The following is a 24,005-nucleotide window of genomic DNA, read 5'->3' as shown; positions in this document are numbered from 1 at the left end:
TCTCTTCCCACCCCTCCCTGCAACTCCACCTCCTTCCATCATCTGGGACTGATAAGACATCATTCAGGGGATGCTCATGTGCTTTCAATTAGAGTCTTTCCCAGCTAGCGCCTGTCTTCTCTTTCAGAACTAAGCATATCGTGGGAACAAACACTAGATTTCAGGTTTCCTCCACGCTCCCCACCACCTTCCTTTCCTGCGTGTGGGGACTTTGCATGATACACACACACACAAAATGGGATCCCAGTTCACTGTGTGTCGGGGGGGCGGCGTGCGGGGCGGCAGTGGACATCTATCTGACTTGGGCTTCATGCTGTCAGGGAAAGCAGTCACTCTGTAGCACAGTGCTAAGAACTGCATGTTTGTGTTCCCTTCTCCCCAAATGCACACACTGTCATGCCAGTGTGACAGATCTGGAGAGGGTTCTTGGGGAGGTAATGAGGTCATGAAGCTTACAGAGGAATAGCAGTTAGTCAAGATGGCGATAGTCAGACTCTCTCGGCCCACATGCTGTAAACAATGACTTGGCACGGTTATGAAACAGCTAAGATCATTTATAGCAATGCGCACAAGTATCATGACATACTAACTTGGCCACGTGCCACCTTTGTTCACGTATACCTATATAAACACCACCTGAAACGCCCGTGCGTCTGCTGCGACGGCCACAGCAGAATAAAGCTCGTCTGCAGTTCCTATGGCTCCTCTCATTTTCTTTCAGCTTCCCCATTCATGCCTTGCTTCACAAGGTTCAGGATTTAGCAAGGCAAAGGTGGAGCTGCCTCAGAAGACACAGGAGAGCTTGCTTCTCTCTGCTGTCTACCATGTGAGGACACAGAAAAAAACACAACCCTCTGGAAAACAGGAAGTGGGCTCTCACCAACCCGACAGTATTGGCACCCTGATCCTGGATTTCGCAGCCTCCAGAGCTGTGAGCAATAAACCTATGTTGAATCACCCAGTCTTCAGTGATATGTCATAACAGCATGAGCAGACTAAGACACATGGCTACGAGAGGCAGTGATGACAGCAGGTCCCCCAGTACCAAGTCTGGCTAACAGGCTGACTTGTCCTACAGAAAAGCAGCTGCCCTGTGGCTTCTCCCCACAGCCAGGTGGATCCTGACTTGGACCTCCCCATGTGTAAGCTTTTTAGAAAAGTTAACTATTAGGAAAGGCACTCAGCCAGCGCCTAATAGAGTGGGGGGTGGCAAGCAGACCTTCTGCAGCCATGGTTTACATGAATACGGAGAGGAACACAGCCTGGGCATCCCCTTAGCTTGAAGTCAGATTCAATGAAAAGAAATACTAGCAGAAAATAATAAGGACGAGCTTCTATTTCTGTCAGGATGCTACAAGGACATCACGAGGCAAAAGGCCAAGAGGAATGGTTGAAACATAAGATTTTAAAAAGCAGCATCAACAACCCAGGGTCGTGTGCTGTGCTAAGCCGCGTACCAGAATTCAAGGAGGAGGAGGTGGAGGGAGAGCTGTAACGCAGTGGTTACACTGAGGGTTCTGCAGTGAGATTACCTGGGCTCAAGTTCTGGTTTTTCTGCTTTCTGTGTGACTTTGATAACTTACCAAACTTGCTAAATTTTAGTTTCCTCATCTGTAAACTGGTGATAACAACATGACCTACTGCAAGAAGACTGACTTGAAGATTAAGATACTGCATTCATATTGGGCCTAATACACATTCAATAAATGTTAGCTGTTGATACCTTTAACACACAGTAGGTACAAGGATATAACTGGCGCTTCCCATATCCTGGCATGGGTCCTCACAGGATGCGGTAGACGCCAAGCTGAGTCAAGAGAATTAATTAGCGAGCAGGCCTAGTTTTTATTTTCAGGGAACTGAGGTGATTCATCCATGTACACAAGAGCATTCAGAAATAAAAATGAGACATAGTTTCCTTGTTGCTCTGTTTCCTCCGAACAATTAGATTCATGCTTCAGGTCTTCAATAGTCAGGAGAAAACCAATCCCGCGTTAGTCACTTTACGACAGCACCAATGACAAAAAGCATCACACACACGAACAAGATGCAGGTGAGGTGGGATCAGGGCCAGGATAGAGCAGGGAGTCAAACTCATCAGAAAATTACTACAGAAAACCATCTAAAAACTCACCTCTCTAAATCAGAATGGACTTTGATGTCCAAGCAATCAAAGACAAAAAAAACCCAATGAGATGCAGAAACATTAAGTACAACTAAACCTCACAATCACACACACACCCCCCCTTCAGCCCCAGGGCCACTCTCAAGTCTCTAGCACTCAACACTTGGTCATCAGCCAAAGCACGTTTGGATTTCCCAAACTGCAAACATGTCAGGGGCGGAGGACCGAAAGGAGGTGCAGCCGGGACAAAGGGGAGCGGGGGCTGGGTGGAAACCATGCTTTGCGGGACGTGGACAAGTCTAACCTAGAGATCTTTCTCGGACCCAGAGTGAAGCGGATGATTTTGCTTTGTGATGAGTCCTTGGAAGATGCACTGCATGACAGGAAAGAAAAAAGTGGAAGGATGAGTGAGAGAGAAGCTGCGTTAGACAAATTATCAACAGGAGTCCCGAGACACAGCCAAAGCCCCCACGTTTCCCTCTGCCCAATTTTTCTACAACATGCTGCCTTCTTCTTAGGTCTAATTTGATAAAATTCCAACGTAAGGAAACTGCTGTTCAAGATTACCTAAGAACTTTTGTGGTTTTCTGTTTCTTAACTCCAAATCTCTTTTCTGCCATCAGTCACTACACAGCCTTCTTCCACAATGAGACCCTAAAGCCAGGGGTCTCTGACAAGTAAACTTTGTACCTTTCTAAAGTATTCAGATCTTTTTCTATTCCACATGCTTATTCTACTGGAGTGCTCTTTGGAGAAATGTCCTGAATATCCCATTAAGTTGACCCTAAATAAGGGTGGCATGTATGCTCAGTCATGTCTGACTTTTTGCGACCACGTGGATTGTAGCCCATCAATCCCCTCTGTCCATGGATTTTCTAGGCAAGAATAGTGGAGTAGGTTGCCATTTCCTTCTCCAGGGAAGCTTCCTGACCCAGGGATCAAACCCACATCTCTTGTGTCTCCTGCATCAGCAGGCAAATTCTTTACCAGCTGAGCCACCCGGGAAGCTAAAATAAGAGTGGAGATGTTTTCAGTTTGGCTGGTCTTGGGAATGTTTGCTCTCCATGGTATCAGCAATGACCATTTCAAATCTTCTGAATTTGCTACGTTCTGGGCTTTGAACCATAAACTTATAAGTATGAAGAATCATGGATGGACTTAATAAATGGTTCAACTTATTTACTGCCTTATCAAAGAGAGAAATATTTCTCTTTCTTGCATCCATACCTCCTATACCATGTTCATAAAAGGATCTGAGGTGAGAAATACAATGTTGGTATCACAAAACCTAGGATATGAAGGAAAACAGAAGAGCATCAATTTTTTAAAAAGCAATTCTTTGTATTTTTTTTTCTAAAAAACTAAATATTGATACGATGTAAAGGAGACACAGATAGAGAGGAACTTCACGAGGTGAAGGGTGGATCGACTTCTCAGCCATCATGTAAATTAATGAGAAAAGCTGATGAGAAGAAGCAAAAGTGAGTCTCCATTTAGTCACCATGGAGGAATTGCTTTTTCCTTCACGCCAGTATCTCAATTTTCCTTGCTCAGCTTCCACAATTCATTTTTTTTTTTTTTTTAATTAACAAACATTATGGAAAAGTTGTCAAGTTTTAGTATTTGCTATCTTGAGCTAAGGAAGGATCAACATAAACCTGGCATTTGGGGGTTGCGTCAACATTTGATGTTAATGATCAAGGGTCTGAACCATTACCCTTGGGATCTGGGCTATCAGAATTTGGGGACAGAAATACAATGGAACTAAGCCAGAGAAGTGACTTTACTGTTTTTAAATTTACAGCCAGTGCATGAGTATGGAGTATCACATCTCTAGACTTTGAGAATAAGATTATATCCTCCGGAAGGAAAACTAGAAAGCATCAGTATGTCATGGATAAAACCAATCATCTGCTAAAGTAACCCAATACGGGCCAAATAAAGGGTGAAGGGGGCCAAACAAAGGGTGAAGGAGGACACAGAAAAATTTCAGAGCCCGACTTGTCTCATCACCACATTGTAGGGTCGGGGGGCATGATGGCAGGAACCACTCTGGATAAAATGGACTAAAAACCTGGCTTAAGTGAGTATGGCTGGTCTTTAGGTAAAGCATCTATTTTTCACTCTTGCGGTTTTTTGACCACACCACACAGCATGCAGGATCCTTTTTCCCTGGCTAGGGATGGAACCCGTGTGCCCTACAGTGGAAGTGCGAAGTCTCAACCATTGCACTGCCAGGGAAGTCCCCCTAGGTAAAGCATTTATTAACAGGAGGATGCTTTTTCTTACTGGGAGATGGGTATCCTGACTGGGACATCTGGTTCTTTTGAGAAGACAAAAGCTTACTGTGGCGATGGATGCCTCAGGCTATCAAAGCTCAATGACACAAGCCCAGTGTTTTTCAACACGTGTTCCTTGGAACCCTATGCAATGAGACATTCTTAGAAGAAGAATTCCGTGTCTCAGTTTAAGAATACTTTCTACACCTTCCGAAGATTCCCAGGGTACACATGTCCTTCTCCCTACTTCCCCCAGGTTCCTTATCTCAATAAATGTCACCATTTGCCTAACCACTGAAGCCGGAAATCAAGGATTATCTGTGATTCCTCCCTCCCTCCCTCCAGACAGTCAATCTACCTATAGTTCTGTTGGCTCATCCTCTAAAATACACTGAACTGGTCCATCTCCACACTTGCTCTACCACCTTGATCGAAGCCTCTGTCACCTGCAGCAGGGATTCCCCAGCCTCTGAGATCTAATGCCTGATGATCCGAGGTGGAGCCGATATAATAGTAATAGAAATAAAGTGCACAACAAATGTAGTGTGCTTGAATCATCCTGAAACCACCACCACTCTGCCCTGGGCCATGGAAGAATTGTCTTCCATGAAACCGGTCCCTGGTGCCAAGAAAGTTGGAGACCCCTGACCTAGAGGATGACAAAGCCTCTTAGCTGGGATCTTTCCTTCTACTCTTGACCCTTCCACAGTCTTATTCTCTAGAGAGAAACAAAAGTGATTTTAAAATAACAACTGTAAATTAAGTCTCCTTCCTGCTCAAGACTGTCCAATGGCTTAGTTTCCTTTAGAATGAAATACCGACTCTTCAGCCTGTATAGCTGTCACTGTGACCTTGCTTCAGGGCTACGGGACTACACAGCTCCAGGGGTGACTGGTCACACTGTCTTTCATGTCAATGGTGGCAGCTCTCTTTGCTTATAAGGCTGCTTTTCACTTCACACCACCTTCACCCACGGGTCTCCAGCCACACGAGCCTTCTCTTGGCTCCTACAAACTGCCCAGCTTACTCCTACCACAGGGCCTTTGCACCAGCTGCGCCCCCTCTCCCTGATCTATTCCATACCTGCATGGCTAGCTCCCTGTCACTCCTATTTCTACTTTGGTGTCAAGTCCTCAGAGACACCTATCAACCCAACTTAAATTATGAACCCAGTCCCTCTGAATCCCATTATCTTACTGTACTACCACTTCTGATATTTCTCTTCCCACTTTTTCCTGCCTCTTCCAGTAGGACATAGGGAGCAAGCACCAATTTTTAAGCACTCTGCAGCATGCAGTGTGGGAAACGATGCCCAGATCATGTTATCATCCTGACCCCACTAGGGATCACAGAATGGCTTCCACCCAGGGGGCCCTTCAGGGCAGAGGTGCGGAGGCTGGCTGCCTGGCTGTCCAGGCCTCATTGCTAGTCCAGGCATCCCTACTAGCCCATAGATTTTCACAATGAGAATTGGATATAATTAGATAACTAATTAGGGGTTCTGATTTACATCACATCTGTCACTGCTGGTTTTAACACGATCACAATTGGGAAACAGCACTTCTCCTGGGGAAAAACAGCTGTGACCATTAACCATCTCGAGGGCAGCTGCTTTGTTTCAACCACTTTGTGCTTCGCCCAACTACAAATGGCTACCAAGGGCATGACGGTGTATGAGAAAACCTATGATTATTAGTGCTGGTGCCTTGGGGGACTGGAAAGAAAAAGCCATCACTCTGTAGCACATATTCATTGAAATCAAGCAATCAATTTGAGTGGTGGCATTTAGGTTTGATAGCTAAAGTTTTATGGCTTAAAAAAAAAGTTTTCTCCAAAACTTTACTGTGAGTCAAAAACTTTCTAGTTCCTAATCCCCTCTTCTATTTTTTTCCCCTCATTAAATATTTCATGAGGTGATTTTTTGCGGTGTTGTTTAGGAATGCAGCTATTAGCATGTGAACACAGTAGATGGTAACTGTTCTGGCATTCTGCTGGTATACCATTGCTTGCAAGAAGATCCTCTGGAAATACCAACAAAAACTCGGTCCTGATCTAAACAGCAGAGGGCCATAGCTGACACTGCTCCTCAGTCTCCAAAGTCAACAAAACCCAGGCACACTGACTGGGAACGGCTCCCCATCAGGAGATGCTGGCCCACTCAGATAAGGGGGCAGCCTCTCACCCTGCTAAAAACCACCTGCTAAAAATCTTTCTTCTGGGTTCTCGGGATTTCTCTTCTGACAAAGCAGAGGTATCTGCTGGAGAACTTCTGCCTCCACTAAGCAAAACTGCTTTGTACATATCACACTGAACACCCAGCCTGTAGGCTGACACGCAGAAGAAGTTTGAAGCCTATTTTAGGGGCTGTTTATTGCCTATGAGCATGTGGGTGTTAACAGGCCAGAGTTTAGGGCGGGAGCGGCTGGTGACTCTGATCTCTAATAGCCCCCATCTCCGCCAGGCACATCCATTTCAAGCTCATGCTGATTCCCCACGAACTGCTGGTAGTTCTCAGACCGGCAGAAGCGCAAACGCGAACCATGTGGGGCACAGGCTAGAAGGGGGTCAGTGTGATGAAGACCCCGAGAAAAGCCGAATTATCAGTTGACGAGGAGCGCCCACCTGGACTGCATCTCGGCTTGTGCTTTTGACAGCTGATGTGGCGCCGGCTGGTGAGGCTGGCACGGGGCTTGGGGGGTGGCTGGCACCTGCTGCTGAGGAGGGCCAGCCTGGCACTGGGAGGGGGCCCCTGCCGCCTGGGACCCGGCGGGCGGCAGTGGCGAGGGGAGGTGCGGCTTCTGGGGAGGCGGCGGCTGCTGCTGCTGCTGCTGCTTGTACCGGGAGAGGCTGAAGAAGAGGCCTAGGATGGCCTTGAGATTTCCATTCCTGATCTCTGCAAGACAATGGGGAGATTCTGGTTAGAGGAGGAAGCCCTTCTGGGGAGCCCTGTCTCGCACCCTTTTAGGAGGCGGTTTCAGCTCCCGTGTGAGTTTTAATGCCTCTAGGATAGGACAGATTTCCTGAACACTTAATTGGCATCACAATCAATTAAAATCCGGCCTAAACCACAGAGAAATTAGCTGATTTCTCCCCACTGGGATTAGACTGGGTACCCGAGGCAAGTTGCAACTGGGATGTCTGGCAAGCACGAGGAGGAAGTTCTCAGTAAGGACACAAAAGAAAAAGACAGAGTCCCAAGCAAGACTGTGCTTGTCCAGGAAGCAGAGGAAGGGATCTAGGCATGGAGGCACCGGGAAAGCTCACTGGTGTCTACACAGCAACCACAAATCCCTGTTCCATGCTTCAAGCCACCCGGAGAGTGCCAAGTAGCTGCCAGCCCTCTCCAAAATCCTCACCTAACTTTGCCCAATCATCCTGCCCTCAGATACATGGCTGTCCCCTGTCCATCAAATAAACAACTTGAGTTTGGGGTAGGTATGGGGATAAGCAATAGGGCTTGCTTCCACAAAGAACTCACATTAAAAACACTTTTTCCCCCCTACATTAAAAAAAAAAATGTGTGCAGAGTGGGGCTAAGAAAATTTTTCATTCCAGATGGAATTTTTCAGATTTTAAAATGTATTTGCCTCAAGGTATGCATAAAGAGCTTTGGAGAAGGAATAAAATATTTATTCCCAGGCAGGAGCTATGGATGCAACGGTGTATCTCCTTGGGCAATCCCTCCTTTTCTACAGATTTTTTAACACCAGATGCTGATGGCCAGGGTCTAAACTGACCCTGAGGGTAAAACAATATGGCCACCCAGCATGTGGGACAGAGAAGGGGGAACCTGGGGGCTCCTTCTGCTTCACTTCAACCCTTCAGTTCAGTTCAGTCATTCAGTCACGTCTGACTTTTTGCAACCTCATGGACTGCAGCAGGCCAAGCTTCCTTGTCCATCATCAACTCCCGGAGCTTGCTCAAACTCATGTCCCTCAAGTCAGTGATGCCATCCAACCATCTCGTCCTGTTGTTCCCTTCTCCTCCTGCCCTCAATCTTTCCCAGCATCAGGGTATTTTCCAATGAATCAGTTCTTTTATCAGCTGGCCAAAGTATTGGAGTTTCAGCTCCAGCATCAGTCCTTCCAGTGAATATTCAGGACTGATTTCCTTTAGTATTGACTGGTTTGATCTCCTTGCTGTCCAAGGGACTCTCAAGTCTTCTCCAACAACACCACAGTTCAAAAGCATCAATTCTTCATCACTCAGCTTTCTTTATGGTCCAACTCTCACATCCATACATGACTACTGGAAAAACCATATGCACCTTTGTCGGCAAAGAAATGTGTCTGCTTTTCTCTACTTCCACCCTTAGGCTGAATGTTTCTGATTTGGGAAGGGAGTTAAAGGGAATGGGGTTGGAGGAAGGGAAGCCCCCACCCCTGGTGTGGGTAACACACATCTTCAGGTTACCCCAGGCTTGGCAAGAGGATGCTGATACAGGAACCAGAGTTTCCTCCAATGACTAGCTGAAGGGCAGAAGGCATGAATGGGGTTCTTTGAGAAGCAAGCCCTATCCCTGTTAGCCTGCCAGTGTCCTGGGGTGGTATTTGCTGACTAGGTCAGGCTGAATTACTTCCTGTTGGAGAGCTCCTCTTTCCAGACTCTTGAAGAAAGTGACAATACAGACTACCAGAATCCAACTTTCATTCTTTGGGAGCTAGCTTGTGCTGATTGTGGGAGAAAACCATCAGGAGCCTGGCTTTTGGAAAAGCAAGGCTTGACTTTCAGTCTGTCTTCTACCACATACTAGCTTGTGCAAGTCACTGACTCTCTCTGGACCTCACCTGACAATACTAACAGCTTGCCCTGCCGCCAAGGTGGTTTTGCAGATCAAATCTGAGCAGAGCGGTGAAGGCACAACTGTAAACAGTCATGTCTTTCACCAGTCCTGGTTCCTGTATGACAACCACAGCTCTAGAATCCTGCAGGAGTATTCCATATAGCTCCAACTGCTGCTACTGCTGCTGCTAAGTCGCTTCAGTCGTGTCCGACTCTGTGTAACCCCATAGACGGAAGCCCACCAGGCTCCCCCGTCCCTGGGATTCTCCAGGCAAGAACACTGGAGTGGGTTGCCATTTCCTTCTCCAATGTGTGCAAGTGAAAAGTGAAAGTGAAGTCGCTCAGTCGTGTCCGACCCTTAGCGACCCCACGGACTGCAGCCTACCAGGCTCCTCCATCCATGGGATTTTCTAGGCAAGAGTGCTGGAGTGGCTTGCCATTGCCTTCTCCGATAGCTCCAGCTACATGCCTTAAAAATAATGGGTTTTGCAGAGAACGGACTTGTGGACACAGTGGGGAAGGAGAGGGTGGGATGAATTGAGAGAGTAGCACTGTGGTATATACACAGTGTGAAACAGACAGCTGGTGGGAAGCTGCTGTGTAACACTGGGAGCTCAGCTCTGAGCTCTGTGATGACCTAGAAGGGTGGGGTGGGAGGGAGGCTCCAGAGGGAGGGGATACGTGTATACTTTTAGCTGATTCATGCTGTTGTACGCCAAAAACCAACACAGCATTGCAAAGCAATTATCCTCCAATTAAAAATTTTAAAAATAATAAAATGGCTGACTTATAATCAGCATATAACAATAGAACACGTCCCTTTTTAATTATTTTTTTTTAACTATGTGACATCTTACCATATGGCATTTTTGAGAGTGAGAGGGAGACATTTTCACTTACGTTAGGACAACAGGTATAAGCCAGGGCTCACCTAGACAAGTCAAGATGCTTATAAACCACTGTGTGCAATGCAGGGAGCACAGAAAGTTCCCCAAATGTGGGAAAATCCGCCCCCCCGTTTCTTTGGGTAAGCTCAGCTTTAACCCTTCACCCCTGCTTCCTTCTCCATCCTAAGGAAACCAAAGGAGGACACATCCATGGCCTGTTCTGCTGCTGCTTCTAAATGTTTTGACAAGGACACCAGTGTCACAGGATGTGAGGTCTGGATGGGATGATTCAGTCCATAGACTGAGTTTTTGTAAGACGCCAACCTCTGAGTCTCCCTGTTCTTCTTGAAAATGGGCATTTTCCTTGAGGGAAGGTAGAGGGTAAAGTGGCATCCCCCCGGTTAACTCAGCTGGACATTGACGGGGGCAGGGCCAGAATCAAGGGCTGGCAGGCAGGGCAGGACCTGTTAAGGATCTCGGGAAAACAATTTCCTCTAAAAATAGAATTCCCTGGATGATGAAAATAGAGGTATAATCATGCTAGATGAAATCTATGTAAGATTTCAGTGTCTTTTATACTAATTAGCGTAAACCAAGTGAAGCTTTTCACATACATGAGCTCATTCAGTCACCCAACATGGTCTATATAACTTGGCTTACTTACATCCCCATCACATGTCATGAATTTAAAAGCACGCCAGATAGTGTTTTACTTATTAAGTTAAGCTCACGGGCACAGAAATATTCTTTATTCTCCTTCTATAAAAGAAGTATTCTTCTATTATAGAATGTGTCAAACATTCCATAATACATTTTTTAAAAAACCACGCAAGAAAAACAAAGACAGGAGGAACTAACAATTCCACAGCAAAGCCAGAGGATCAGGGGTTGCTCCTGCAAAAAGTAGGTATGTCCCCATCGGCTCCCTCACAATCTACTTGCCCAGCCCAGGGCAGATGAATGGAACCGGCTTTGTCATAGTCTCTCCCTGTGACGTTTAGTCATTTATTGCTCAGAACTGTTCTATTCTTCCCCAAAACCTCTTTGTGAAAGGGCCCAGTGCTCCCATGAATACATTGTTTCTTAGGAAGAAGCATTTTTACTATATGGATCACTGATTGTTAGAGCCGCAAAGACCGGGGTTTGCCTTTCTCAAGTCCATCATTTGAAGACTTCAAAGGTTTTCCAAGAGTTAACCTCTCTGAACCTCATTTTCTTCTTTAAATGTGTGTCACACCTTCCCCATAGGGATGCTATGGAGATTAATGGGATTAAATGAGAAAATAAAAGCCTGTCTCTGTACTTCCTTGTTTGGTTCAGAAAATAGAGTTGTTGTACCTGCCGCCTTAGGAGAATACAGGTCTCTTCATCTAAAAGAAGCCTTAGGAGCTGTCCCTCCTTCCTGCACATCCCCTCAAGACAGTCACAGGCTTCAAGAAGAAAACCAACCATGATCATCTCATTTCAGAGAAAACTCAGTGAGCATCTCTTTTTAAAAAAAAGAAATCAGCTCTATTGAGGTGTAATTTACAACCACAAAATCAAGTGTATAATGATCTTTAGTAAATTTAGTAAATTCTAGTTTTAGACTTTCCATCACCCTGAAAAGCGCTCATCTGTAATCAAGTCCCAAACCCATCCCCTCAGGCAAATTCTGATCTTGTTTTCATTGATTGGCCTATTCTGGGCCAATTTCCTGTAAGTGGATTCATGTGAACCTGTAGTCTTTTGCATCTGGCTTCTTCCATGGAAGAATGCAGGAGACCTGGGTTCAATCCCTGGGTCGGGAAGATCCCCGGGAGAAGGGAATGGCAACCCACTCCAGTATTCTTGCCTGGAGAATCCCATGGACAGAGGAACCTGGCGGGCTACAGTCCATAGGGTCGAAAAGAGTTGGACACGACTGAGCAACTACACTTTCGTTCTTCCATGGAGCATGTTTTTAAGGTTCACCTGGGTGAAAACGTTATCATTAGTTCATTTCTTTATATTGTTAGGCATTATCCCGTTATATGGATAGACCACGTTATCCATTTCAGAACACAGGACTCAAGCATAGTGAATGCTCTGTTTGGAGTTAAGAGACACACAGTTCATGCCATGGGTGGTCTTTAACAGACAGTATCCAAAATAGCTCGAATTGTGTTTTTTTCGTATTTCCAAATGGCATTTGTCTGTTTGCCACAAGGCCTGGGTAAGCTGGCTACACAGGCTCTCTAAAAACAAAATCCACCAGCCCACAAAAATGTTACCCCTATGACATTTCCTAAGGTTTTGGAAAAAGAGCATCATTTTATTTCTGATCAACTATCCTCACACTCTTGATCTTTAGAAAGGAAAAAAAAAAAAGTAGACCTAGAGAGAGATGGGCTTCGCTGGTGGCTTAGATGGTAAAGAATCTGCCTGCAATGTGGGAGACCTGGGTTCAATCCCTGGGTAAAGAAGATACCCTGGAGAAGGGAAAGGCTACCCACTCCAGTATTCTTGCCTACAGAGAGAGAGAGAGAAATGGCTTGTCTAAGCAGACATGAGATAGCGGGACATCGAAACCAGCCCGAAAACCCTGCTCTGTTTTCTCTCCTATGGCCACCCGCACATAAACTGAAGAATAAGCTATACAGACCATAGGCCAGTTCCCACTAGAATTCAGTATTGCCTTGACTCAAGTCTCCTTGGGTTCTGACTGATACACTCACTGCTCCTCATCTGCATAGATGCCGTAGGGCATGTTGGGCAAGATGGAAGAATAAGAGTTATTTTCTTTCAACATTATTTAAAAGAAACCTCAAGTCTGATTCACTAAGGCACAAGCATTGGAATAATCTAATACAAAGAAAGCTGCTTTGTAGGGAAGGGATTGGGAGCCAGAGGGAAGGCTGCCTAGACTGTAGACTCAGGATTCCCATTCAATCCCCTTAAGCCATGGTGTAAGGTCCCCAGCTGATTTGGGGCTGTGGATCCTCGCTGTGCCGTCTCTGAAACCCCACTGCGGTAGCCCTTCAGTTCATCAAGCCCATCAGTGCCCACAGGGGAAGTGGATGAGGAGGTGGGAGCAGAGCACACAGTGCCCCCTGCTGGCAAGGGACAGAAACGGTCCCACTCACCGCAGAACTCCGGAGACACCAGGGGAGGACAATGCAGACAATCTGCCTGCTGCTTTATCACCCTAACGGTCCAGAAAGACCTCCTGTTTCCTGGCTCCAAATGAGAGGAGGGGAGCTCGGCATCAGGTCTCTGGCTATCAGGGCCACAAACCCAGTTTTGAACTAATCAAGTCAGCAACCTGGGATTTGCGCTGCCTGGAGAAGATTCCTTTCAGGGGGGATCTTCCCTTCCCTTCAGGGGATCTTCTTGACCCAGGGATCGATTTCATGCCAAACGCCTATACTCCTTGTCAGAGGCACCTGGAAGCATCATCCTGCCTGCAACCTGCAAGACTGATAAAAAGCAAGTCCTCTGTGCCCATCATATTACTATGCCCTAACGTCTATCTCGGAGAAGGCAATGGCACCCCACTCCAGTACTCTTGCCGGGAAAATCCCATGGATGGAGGAACCTGGTGGGCTGCAGTCCATGGGGTCGCTAAGAGTCGGACACGACTGAGCAACTTCACTTTCACTTTCACGCACTGGAGAAGGAAATGGCAACCCACACCAGTGTTCTTGCCTGGAGAATCCCAGGGACGGGGGAGCCTGGTGGGCTGCCGTCTATGGGGTCGCACAGAGTCGGACACGACTGAAGTGACTTAGCAGCAGCAGCAGCAAAGTCTATCTAAATTTCCCTTCACCTTCCCTTTCCGATTGGTGAAAGCCTACTCATCTTGTAAAACCCAAGGGAAGCATCACTGTCTCTGTGAAGCCCCCTATAGCCCCAGGTAGGGCTGACTGTTACCTTTCTTTGGGTACCACTGACTGGATCCTGTACATCCCACCAGCACAACTCTCTTATTAATTGGAATTGAAGCTAGTTTTGTACGACTGACGTGACTCTCCGTGTACCCTGGTGCCTAGCACTGCACCTGGTATACAGGATGTGCCCGGCAAATGTGTGCTTAATAAGAAAAGCCTTCTGTTCCCAACCTCTGCTTCCCCATCACGGGAGAATGGGCTTAGGGCCAGGCAGCGCAAATGCCAGGTGTTCTCAAAACTCCCAGGTATAATCTCAAAGAGAGACATGGAAAAGTGGAATACACGAGTAACAAATAGTTCAGATTTTAATGGAATCCGATCAGCCAGATGAATAGTCTAAACTGTATTCCCACAAGGAAAGTTTATAAGAGTACCTACCTCTCAATCACTTGATATTATCAGATCTTTCAATTTTTAATCATCTGATACATGAAAGTAGGTGTATCAAGTTACTTTAGTAGTTTTCAGAATGTTAGTGAGGTGAAGCACTTCTTCCTATGTTTAATGGCCATTTGCATTTCCTCTTCAGAGAATAACTTGTTGTATTGATATAACTACTTTTCTATTGAGTTTTTAGGATCTCTTTATGAACTCTGAAGATAAACTATCTTTAATCAGTGAACAATTGTTTTTTATTAAAAAAAAAAAAGATTAGATTTGTGGTTACCAAAGGTGGGGGTGGGGGAACTGGATAAAGGCACTCAATGTACCAATTTCCACTTTTTAGATAAATAAGAACTAGGCAGGTAATGTACAACATGATAAGATAATTAACACTGCTGCACATTATATATAAAAGTTGTTAAGAGAATAAATCCAAAGAGTTCTCATTGCAACAGGAAAAAAACAATACTCCCAGGGATAGAGGCCTTCCTCCCAGGGACAGGTTTACAGATGGTGGTGACATAAGTGTGGTAGGAAAGGGGCTGGAGGGATCTAGACAATCACCCAAGGCAGGGTGAGGCCCAAGCTCACAGGACTCTGGCCAGGCTCCAGGAGCAAGTGGATGGGTCCAACCTTTGCAAACACCGAGGAGGTTGGAGAAGCTGCAAACTAGCAGCATCTCCGCAGGGCTCACCTTGGCCTGCCGCCCCGGCTCACAGGCTTTGGCTGTCTTGCCCTGGAACGAAGGTTCCCTGTGGCTCTCTCACAGGCAGGTCAGGGCAGGGCCTTGAGCTGCTGAAACGCTTCAAGGACAGGTGCATACACCCTCCCGGGTTCCAAACCCACTTAAGTCACTGGGAAAGGGTGGTCATGTGCCTGTGGGGCTTTCCAACCACTGATTTTTTCTTTTTTTTTTCAATCAGAGGAGGAACTTTGGGGTGCTCAATCATCTTCAAAAGCAAAACAGAAAGCATTAATATGACACTATTCTTTAAACACTATAATGATTTTCTAGTCATAATTCAGGTGGTTGGAAGTGTGGGTAGCGGTGAGCAGTAGAAAACACCAGGCCTTTAAATCAACAGCTGTGAGTAGCTTGATCAATGCTTACCTGAGGGCCTCCCTTTTGCTATATGTAACAATCTCTTTGGGCCTCAGTTTCCTCATCTGTAAGATGGGGTAATATAAATACTGACCTCAGAAGGTTGCTGGGGGATTAAATCAGGTAAAAACTGTGTACGGCTCTCAGCCCAGTGATGGCACATTGTGGTTCTCAGTATACGATTATGATTTCCTTGCCTATAATTGAACAGCATGTCAAGTGGAGGTATTTCCTATAACCTGGAAATTGTGACCAAGACTCATTTGAGGATAAAAGGCTCTCAGTCCTCTTGATCTGTAACTTCAAAGAACTGACAAAACTTGGGGCCAGTCACCCACTCCCCCACTCCCACCAGACTGTACTAGTCCAGCATCAGTCTCACCATCAGAGACCAGTATCACCCACCTCGACCCACCCAACCCCAAATCAGAAGATCCAGATGAAAGAATGGTACTGGGGGCGAGCAAGGGTGGTCGCGACTGATGATCTGAGAGACAGGCTACCCCCTCCCCTTACCCCAGGGGCAAGAAGGTGGCATCTGTGCACTTCTTCAAGTCAAAGGAGTGGAGGCCCCAAGAAAATTTACTCCAAGCGGTGGGGCTGGCACCCCAGGGCCCCGTGGCAACACCTGCTTAGGAGAGACTTGGCAGAGCTGCCTGTGGGCCTCCTAAGCTGGAAGCAGCTGGATAGAGACCATATGGCGGGGACATCCAGGTGCCAGGTCTGTTGCATCACTACAGGTGGAGGGCAGAGCCCACACAGTCCTGCCGCTCTATGGTGGGTAACGCAGGGATCACAAGGCTGAGGTCTACGGTCTCACCGGGCCCACCTCAGTGTAGGGACAGAGAGAGTCCTAATCAGGGGGATGGGAGGTGAATGCTACCAGCTGGGGGTGAGCTGCAAAAGCTGGTCAAATCTCCCACCAGACCACCAGACCCTGGAAGCAGCGTGGGATCGAGTGTCCGGTCGGCTGGGCACACAGAGACCCCAACCTGGGACAGTGGCAATGATAGTCACCCAAGAGAAGGACACCAACTTCATCACTGGCAGAACTCTGCTTCTCTGCTCTGGCCCCGATCCTGGCCGCTCAGGCACAGGGACGAGGGAAGGGAAGGGAAGGCATCATGCCCCACCCCGCTTCAGTCTTCCAAAGCCACCTGTTCTGGGAGGGACACCAGGAAAAGGCTTTGAGTTTGAGACTGTACTTTAAAAATGAACAAGACTGAGTCTTAAACATTGACATAAATCTATTCTTAAATTTATGACATAAAGCCTTAAAAGCATGTGCATGCATGTGTCTGAATCTTTCGTAACTCCATGGACTGAGGCTCACCAGGCTCCTCTGTCCATGGAGTTTTCCACGCAGGAATAATGGAGGGGGTTGCCATTTCCTCCTCCAGGGGATCTTCCTGACCCAGGGATGGAACCCATGTCTCTTGCATCTCCTAATAACTGTGCAAGACTAAAGAGAAATAGGCCTGGCCCAGATACTAAATGAGCCTCAACCCAGCAGGAAAGACAGGGGTTAGCATAGCACAGGTGGGGGCAGTTTCTGAAAACTCACTTCATGGTTATACCCCAGTGACTGAGTCTCAACCCACTGGTTCCAGTCTGTTCTCTGCTCAGAGACTCACAGGGGCCGCATCCCACCACTGACCAGGGGCCAGGGCTGGTCCCTCTGCAGGATGTGCCTTTGGGAGCGGTCCAGCATCTTCTGAGACAGTGTCCACTAGAACAAAGGTTCTACATCTGTTTTGACTTCTTTCACCTGTACATGGCTTGCTTGGATTTTATCCATCTGTTGGCCCAAAGACACCACGAACAAGCGCTCGGAAATCACCCGGGTTCAACACCTTGCCCTGCTACTCACTCACTGTAGGCTTCACAACTCCATTAAGGCAAAATGTCCTCACCTGTAACTTGGTCTATTGTAAATTCCAACACCTGTTGTGAGAGCTGGAGCTGATGCAGGTAAGAGCCTGCAAAGCACGTGCATGTGCGCTCAGCCATGTCTGAATCTCTTGCGATTCCACGGACTGTAGCTCACCAGGCTCCTCTGTCCGTGGAGTTTTCCAAGCAAGAATACTGGAGTGGATTACCGTTTCCTCCTCCAGGGGATCTTCCTGACCCAGGGATCGGACCCAGGTCTCTTGCGTCTCCTGCGTTGGCAGGTGGATTCTTTTCACTAAGCCACCTGGGCACAGTTGGTACTTATTCATTCAACAAAGATTTGTTGAGTAGACTCTATGCCTTAAGGTATAGAGAAGATGGGGCAGGGGAGAGACAGGGCAGGCAGAAGGCAGGACAACGGGTAGATGGGTGGCAGGGTGGCTAGGATCACCTTCAGACCGCATGAGATGAAGCTGGCCTACGGTCTACATCCCCTGGAGCTCCTTCTGCTATGCTTTACTTGTAGAAGCCCCTGTTGATGCTCTGCTGTGAGGGCACACGCCTGGGGTCTAATCACGCCCAGGAACTAGAAGGAATGTGTGCCCGCCACCTACACCAGCGCTCTCCTCCAGCAAGAAGTCATGTGCTCCGTGGAACAGAAATTTGCATCTCCCTACGTCTCCATGGAAATACCACCACCAACCCCCCACGCCCCAGCAAGGTGCATGCCACATGCCATTCAGCCCAGGTCTCATCCCCGGTGGAGGAGGGCCCACAGCCCAGACCAAGGAATCCTCCGTGGACCCTTCTCTCTGAGCTGAGATGAAGGCTGATCACCAGGAGCTGCCTCAGAGACTTCCGGAAGCAGTGTGACCGTGCCTGACCCGGAACAGCCCCAGCCCATTAGAGGTCCCACTTGGGGAACTGCTATCAGAGACACAAGACACCAATAGTGGCCGCCCACCTCCAAAACCGAGAGACTACAGTCCAGAAACCCAGCCGGGACAACCAAGCTTTCACCACACAGCAGGACAAAGGTAAGGAACAGGGCCCAAAAGGTTCATGTTTGCAAACTTACCTGCTCCACGGGGCTGTGTCTTTCCTCAGCGATCCCCACCTCCCCACCCTAACCACCAGAGTCAATGCTAACCGGCAACTTTGCGAAGCACAAGCATGCTAGGGTGGTGTCATCTGAAGCCCACACGGCTCTACCTGTTCTGGGAAAACTGGAGGCAGGTGCAGCCTAATGAGTTTGGGAGGATGCCGGGGCCTGTGGCAGCCTTGAAGCTGGCAGCTGCTCGTATTTACAAACAGGACAGACAGAGCGAGTTTCCACAGAGAGATGTTGCCTGAGGAGGCTAAGAATTCAGACCAGCCATCTCCAGACCAACACTTAATTGAACAGCAAACTATCAGCAAACACTAATGTGTTAATTAGCCACCAAATTGGAGTTAATTAAAAACTAATCAGGATGTCAGAATGGAGCATCTCATTAATAAATCACGTGCTTTTTTTTTTTTTGGAGCTAGGAAAAGTGCTGCTTCTTCTAATAAAAGTAAGAGATAAGGATTAGGCATTTTTCCCTGGGAACTTGTACGATTTAAATATGTTCTGTGGTTAAGTGTTCTCTCTCCCACAGATAAGGCCTGGCTTGATACTTAACTGACTCGCCAGTCATGTGAATCAAATCGGCATTGTGTGATGAAACCCTTCTCAGAGAGAACCAGCTCTGTCTTTACTGGTCCCTCTGTGCCAGGCAGACAAGATGGGCATGGTTGGACCAGCATTCTCGGAGTGATTCTTCAGGTTGTCAAAAAAACTGGCATCCTCAAGTGTAGACAAGCATTGCGCAATCTCAAAACCAGAAAGAAAGAAGACTGGAAGAGCCTACCAGGACCCACTGGCTTAACTCTATAAATGTCATTAGTAAGTAACAGCTGGGCATTTCAAACAGTGAAAGGGCAACTTCATGACAAGTGCTCACTCACCTTCCGCAGAGAGTCCCTGGATGTTTATTCCCTTAGCTGCCAGGAAATTCAAGCAGGCATCTATGTTTTCAATCTAGGAGAAAAAATAAACAACAACAATATACACTCAATAAATGTTTAGCCTTCTCCAGAGCCATCTCTTATTAGGAACAAGAGGCTATGTCAGAGAGAGGGGTCATTGCGCATTTGCTAAGTTTCTCGAAGAGGAAAAAAATGACATGAAAATGCTGAATGGACAGATGGATGGATGGATGCAGGTCAGGATTCTCCTTTGTACTTGCACAGGAAAAGGTTACCTAATAACCTAACCACACACAGTGCCAAGAGTCGAGGCCTTAGATTGCTCACGGCTGCCAAAAATAACCAGGGTGAAATCGGAGCTCTTGTGTTGATCGCTGTCACCAGTGCTATCCTGAACGCTTGAGCAGCTGCCAGAAACATGGAGGTGGGGATGAGGTTAGGAGACCCACCCCCCCACCAGCAGCTGGGAGAGGTTTCCAGCCCCCGAGGAGGCAAGCCGTCAAATATAAAAAGAGTGAATGGGAATTTCAGCAGGAATCTGGGTAGTGTTGACTCACAAAATTCTCAGGATGGCAGGCATCGCAGGGGACAGAGGAGAGCTGCCAGCTCACCCAACCTGTCTGTCTTTGTGTCTTCTGTGGCAAGAAGGGACCCGACCCCACCAGAGTCTGGGAGGCCTTCCAGGCTTTCCTGGGTGGATGCTACGGCCAAGGGCAAGCTCACGTCCCCCCCACAGGAAAAAGCAATTAGGTCATTCCCAAAGGTCTAATTTGACTTCAGTTGTCAGGGTTAATTACTTTTAGGTCTACAGGAAAATGTTCAGGCTTGATTCATGTCAGTGGTAACCATAAATAAAAGAAATTGCTTTGGACTTGACAGAGGGAACTTTGGATTTCACAGACTTTGCATTTCATGCCTTCCTTACCTCTACAAGCCCCCAGCCCTCGCCCGATTTCCCAGGCTCCAGCCACATGCTTATGAGCTCAAACCAGTATTTGACCCAAGGGGTTTGTTCTGAACCCATAAATGACTGTCTATCACAGTGTTCTTGGGACCATTCTCCTCTCCTCCCCCAAGCAACATCCTGATGGCTCCTTCGCAGCCACAGAGTAAAGTGTCTCCATTTTACGAGCTCTCATTTGAGTACAGTCTGGCTCCAAGGCAGGCTTCTTAAAGTTCATGTCCACCACCCTCCCCTGATGTCTGGCATTCTCTGCTCTCAGTCTTCGCAGCCTCTAAACATGTTAAGCTTGGGGACACCTGAATAAAACTGCATCCACTGAAAGAGAATCTGCTCCATCCTCACATTTTTTTTTTTTTTTTTAAGTTCACATCCCCATCTCTTTCCCAGCTTCCAGGGTCTTCATCTGGGAGGCATTCTTTCATCTCTAGGAAAAGGGGTAGAATGCAATTTCCCACAAATAAATGCTGATGCTACGGGTTTTGCCTGCCACCATAGCAGAAAGTCGTATCTTACAAAGCGGGAGGAAACATGAGATGGCTTTAAGCACTCCTTTCTTCTTTCTAGTGCAGGGTGACCGACAGTGACAACTGGATGCTACCATCTTGGAGAGAAGTGGGGAGGAAGGGGGTGGTCAAAGAAGGAAGAGAATGGCTGGGGGGATCCTGTGCAAGGTGTTTTAGAGCAGCCAGCTTCCGTGTAGAAGTGTAATAAAAATCCTCTCTCTAATGTGACTGCACTCTATTATAAAACCCCGCCTTTGAGAATTCATGCTATTGCACGCAGGGGTAATAGGCCAAAACCACTCAAAAGGATTTTTGCCTCCATACAAAGGCACTAACATTGAAATCATGGTAAAATTATAAAATTCTCCAGCTACCACTTGTCTCTTCCTATAATCCTATCCACTTTTTTTTTTTGCGGGGGGGGGGTGTTTATTTTTTAATTTTAAATTATTTTTATTGAGGTATAGTTGATTTGCACAGTTGTGTTAATCTGTACAGCAAAATGATTTAGTTATATATACATTCTTTTCCATATTCTTTTCCTTATAGTTTATCACAGCAACACTGAATACAGTTCCCTGTGCTATACAGGACCCAAACCTACTTCATTTAATATCTCGTGATGCACAGCTCAGAAGGGAGGCTTTGGCAACCATGTCCCCGTGGAAAATGTGAAGCAAAAAAGGCTGACCACCCCTGAACCTAATAATGCAAAAATAAAAAATAGTGTATTTGTTATTTATCCTGGGAGGTGTCATGTGGATGGACTGAGATGGGTAGGTTTAAGTCTTTTTCACCAATACTGTGGCAGTGTGACACTGAACACAAAAAAGGACACCTACCAACACAGTCAGGAAAAGCTCTGCTCTGCTACAACATGGCAATTCTACAGAACTTCCCTTCCAAGGAGCACATCTATGGAACACTCGATGCATGTGCCATCATTTAAAGTCCATGGTAATTTCTTCTTGCAAGGCTAGCCTTGGTGCATTTCAACTGATCCACAGGTTTTCTTTTTAAATGTTAAATGCTGTTAAGGGGAGGAATAATATACATGGGTTACCTAGACTACTTCATCTCTCATTGATTTTTTTTTTTACAGTCCTATCACTCTGTCAATGGATTTCATAATTCTGATCAGTAGTTCTTCGCTGAGTGAAGGAGACTAGGAAAGGAGGATTTTGTGCAACCCTCCCCCCCAGGGGGCATCTGGCCACATCTGGTCACATTCGGAGTTGTCACAACCCTGAAGGGAACTGACAACTAGTGTTCAGAGGCTACGGATGCTACTAACACAGACCTCTCCCAATAGAGAATTATCCAACCCCATATGTCAGCAGTGCCAACGGTGAGAAATCTGAGATGATTCTTTGAATCACTCTCAGTCAAGGTAATTATGCGATGTCTGCTCTGAGCCAGGTACTATGCTCCATGCTTTTGCTAGTGTTGGTCCAGAGTTCTCCTCCCAGTCCAGGAGTCCACATTTACACAATCCTCCTCTTTAGGGTCCACACACAGCCCGACTCCCCTCCATTTCCAGGAGAATCAGAACATCTAATAAACAAGGGAAACATTAGGATCTCCCTCCATGAGGTGATGAGAGGAGGCACCAGGAATGCTTTCTCCTAAAGAGAAGATGAAACAGGAACACTATCCAGATTGCTGAGCTGCACTCCCAAGAAACATAAAACCTAAAAATAAGAACTTGGTTCATCATTTAAAAGACGATTCATAAGCCCGTCAAGCGCCCTGAATTTTTTTTCCCCGTCTACCATGAATTCTCTGCTCACAGGAGGAGTTCAAAACACATTCCTCAAGTTTCAAATCCATTCTTTAATAATGTTCCATTAAGGTACAAACTCATGCCTGACAAGGCAGCAGAGACCCATGCTCTTTTCATCTGTACCCCAGGAAGGGCACGGGGCTGGGGAGCAAGGTCAGATGTGGATTCCAACCTCCCGCTTCACTTGGAATGAGATCAGAAGGGGAGACTGTTTCTTTGATCCAGGCTCTCTTGTGATTCAAAATCACCTTAAGGTTTTCTTATAAACACTGTTCAGGTAAACAATCCAGCCTCCTGTATGACTGAGACTGCACACTTCCCACCACATCATCCCCGGAGGGGGCTGGCCAGTGGCGGCCCTTGGGGTTCCCATCACAGCACAATGAGGTGCCCATCTTTAAAGAGGCTTGTGGCTCATATGGGATCCATACGTCTAGAGCGGGATGCGGATCCTGTTAAAGTTGAGAGGCAGAGCGAAGGAAAAGACTCTTCACCAGCAAAGTATGTAAATAGAACCGAAGCTGTTCATTAACACATAGCGGCCAATATAAACTGCTTTCCAAAATTAGCTGAAAAAAATATCTGTGCAAAGCCTGACATTCCAGTGTCGCTGAGGGGGTGGGGAGGGGCACTGGGTGAGTAGGCTGCTGTAGCTGTTGCCATAGCAATGGGTCCAAGAGCTCTGGGATCAAGCTCCTGGAGTTTGCAGTGCTAGCTGGGGTGGAGACGGGAAGCTGAGAAATGGGACCACAACACCAGAGACCCTGGGAGGAGAAAGGAGCTGGATGAAAGGGAGGGCAGAGTGAGGGGACAAATGAGACCAAGATGCACTTCCCAGGGTTTTCCTTGCTTTGGGGCCATACGTGGCCTCCACCCTGTGTGGTCCATGAACATCCAAGAGAGGAAAGGCTGGCAATTTTAAGCCTTTTCCCCCACTCTCAGCCAGGATCTCCATCCCATAGTTGAATAGCTTCTCAACAGTCTCTAAACATTAGATCTGCAGGGCAACTTCCATGGACCAAGTACGTTGTAGCCTCGCTCTCCTGCATCCAGAAATACATCTACATCCAGGCCATGCAGAGAGCAAGGAAAATCAAAACAAATGGCAAGCAACTGGACAGAGAAGGGAGGGGGCTTGCAGGCAAATGGAAAACTTTACATTTCAGTCATGGTTAAGGCCGGACTGGGTCTCATGATAACGTAAAATATGCAAACCTCGGAAGCACTGCTGTATATCTCCTCTGTAGCTTAGAGACTGATCAAATACCATCTGTTGTGGCAGTTGTCATGGTAGCATGTCACTCTGAATACCAGCATAGCTGGCTGCAAAGTGCATGAAACTGATTAATCCAGATGAAGACCATCTCTACCGCAGCCCAGGGGAAGGT

At 47.0% G+C, this 24,005-nt stretch overlaps 1 protein-coding gene across 6 annotated transcripts in view; it reads right to left on the bottom strand.

The window, feature by feature from the left end:
• The window catches only part of NAV2 (neuron navigator 2), a 429,204-nt gene that overhangs the window by 236,840 nt on the left and 168,359 nt on the right, over nt 1-24,005 (bottom strand). For 5 of the 6 annotated variants that reach the window (XM_055416029.2, XM_055416030.2, XM_055416032.2 and 2 more), the window contains exons 4-6: nt 19,347-19,419; nt 7,027-7,297; nt 2,430-2,498 (exon numbers count right to left, since the gene is read on the bottom strand). In XM_055416029.2, the coding sequence (XP_055272004.2) occupies nt 2,430-2,498; nt 7,027-7,297; nt 19,347-19,419 (413 nt within the window). The remainder of the gene's footprint in view (nt 1-2,429; nt 2,499-7,026; nt 7,298-19,346; nt 19,420-24,005) is intronic. The other variant, XM_055416031.2, reaches the window with a different exon arrangement.

This window comes from Moschus berezovskii, chromosome 25, assembly GCF_049115385.1.
Source record: "Moschus berezovskii isolate FMDL1 chromosome 25, NW_MosBer_1.0, whole genome shotgun sequence".
Classification (NCBI taxonomy): Eukaryota; Metazoa; Chordata; class Mammalia; order Artiodactyla; family Moschidae; genus Moschus; species Moschus berezovskii.
The sequence above is the reverse complement of the archived record's forward strand: the minus strand, read 5'-3'. Positions and strand labels throughout refer to the sequence as shown.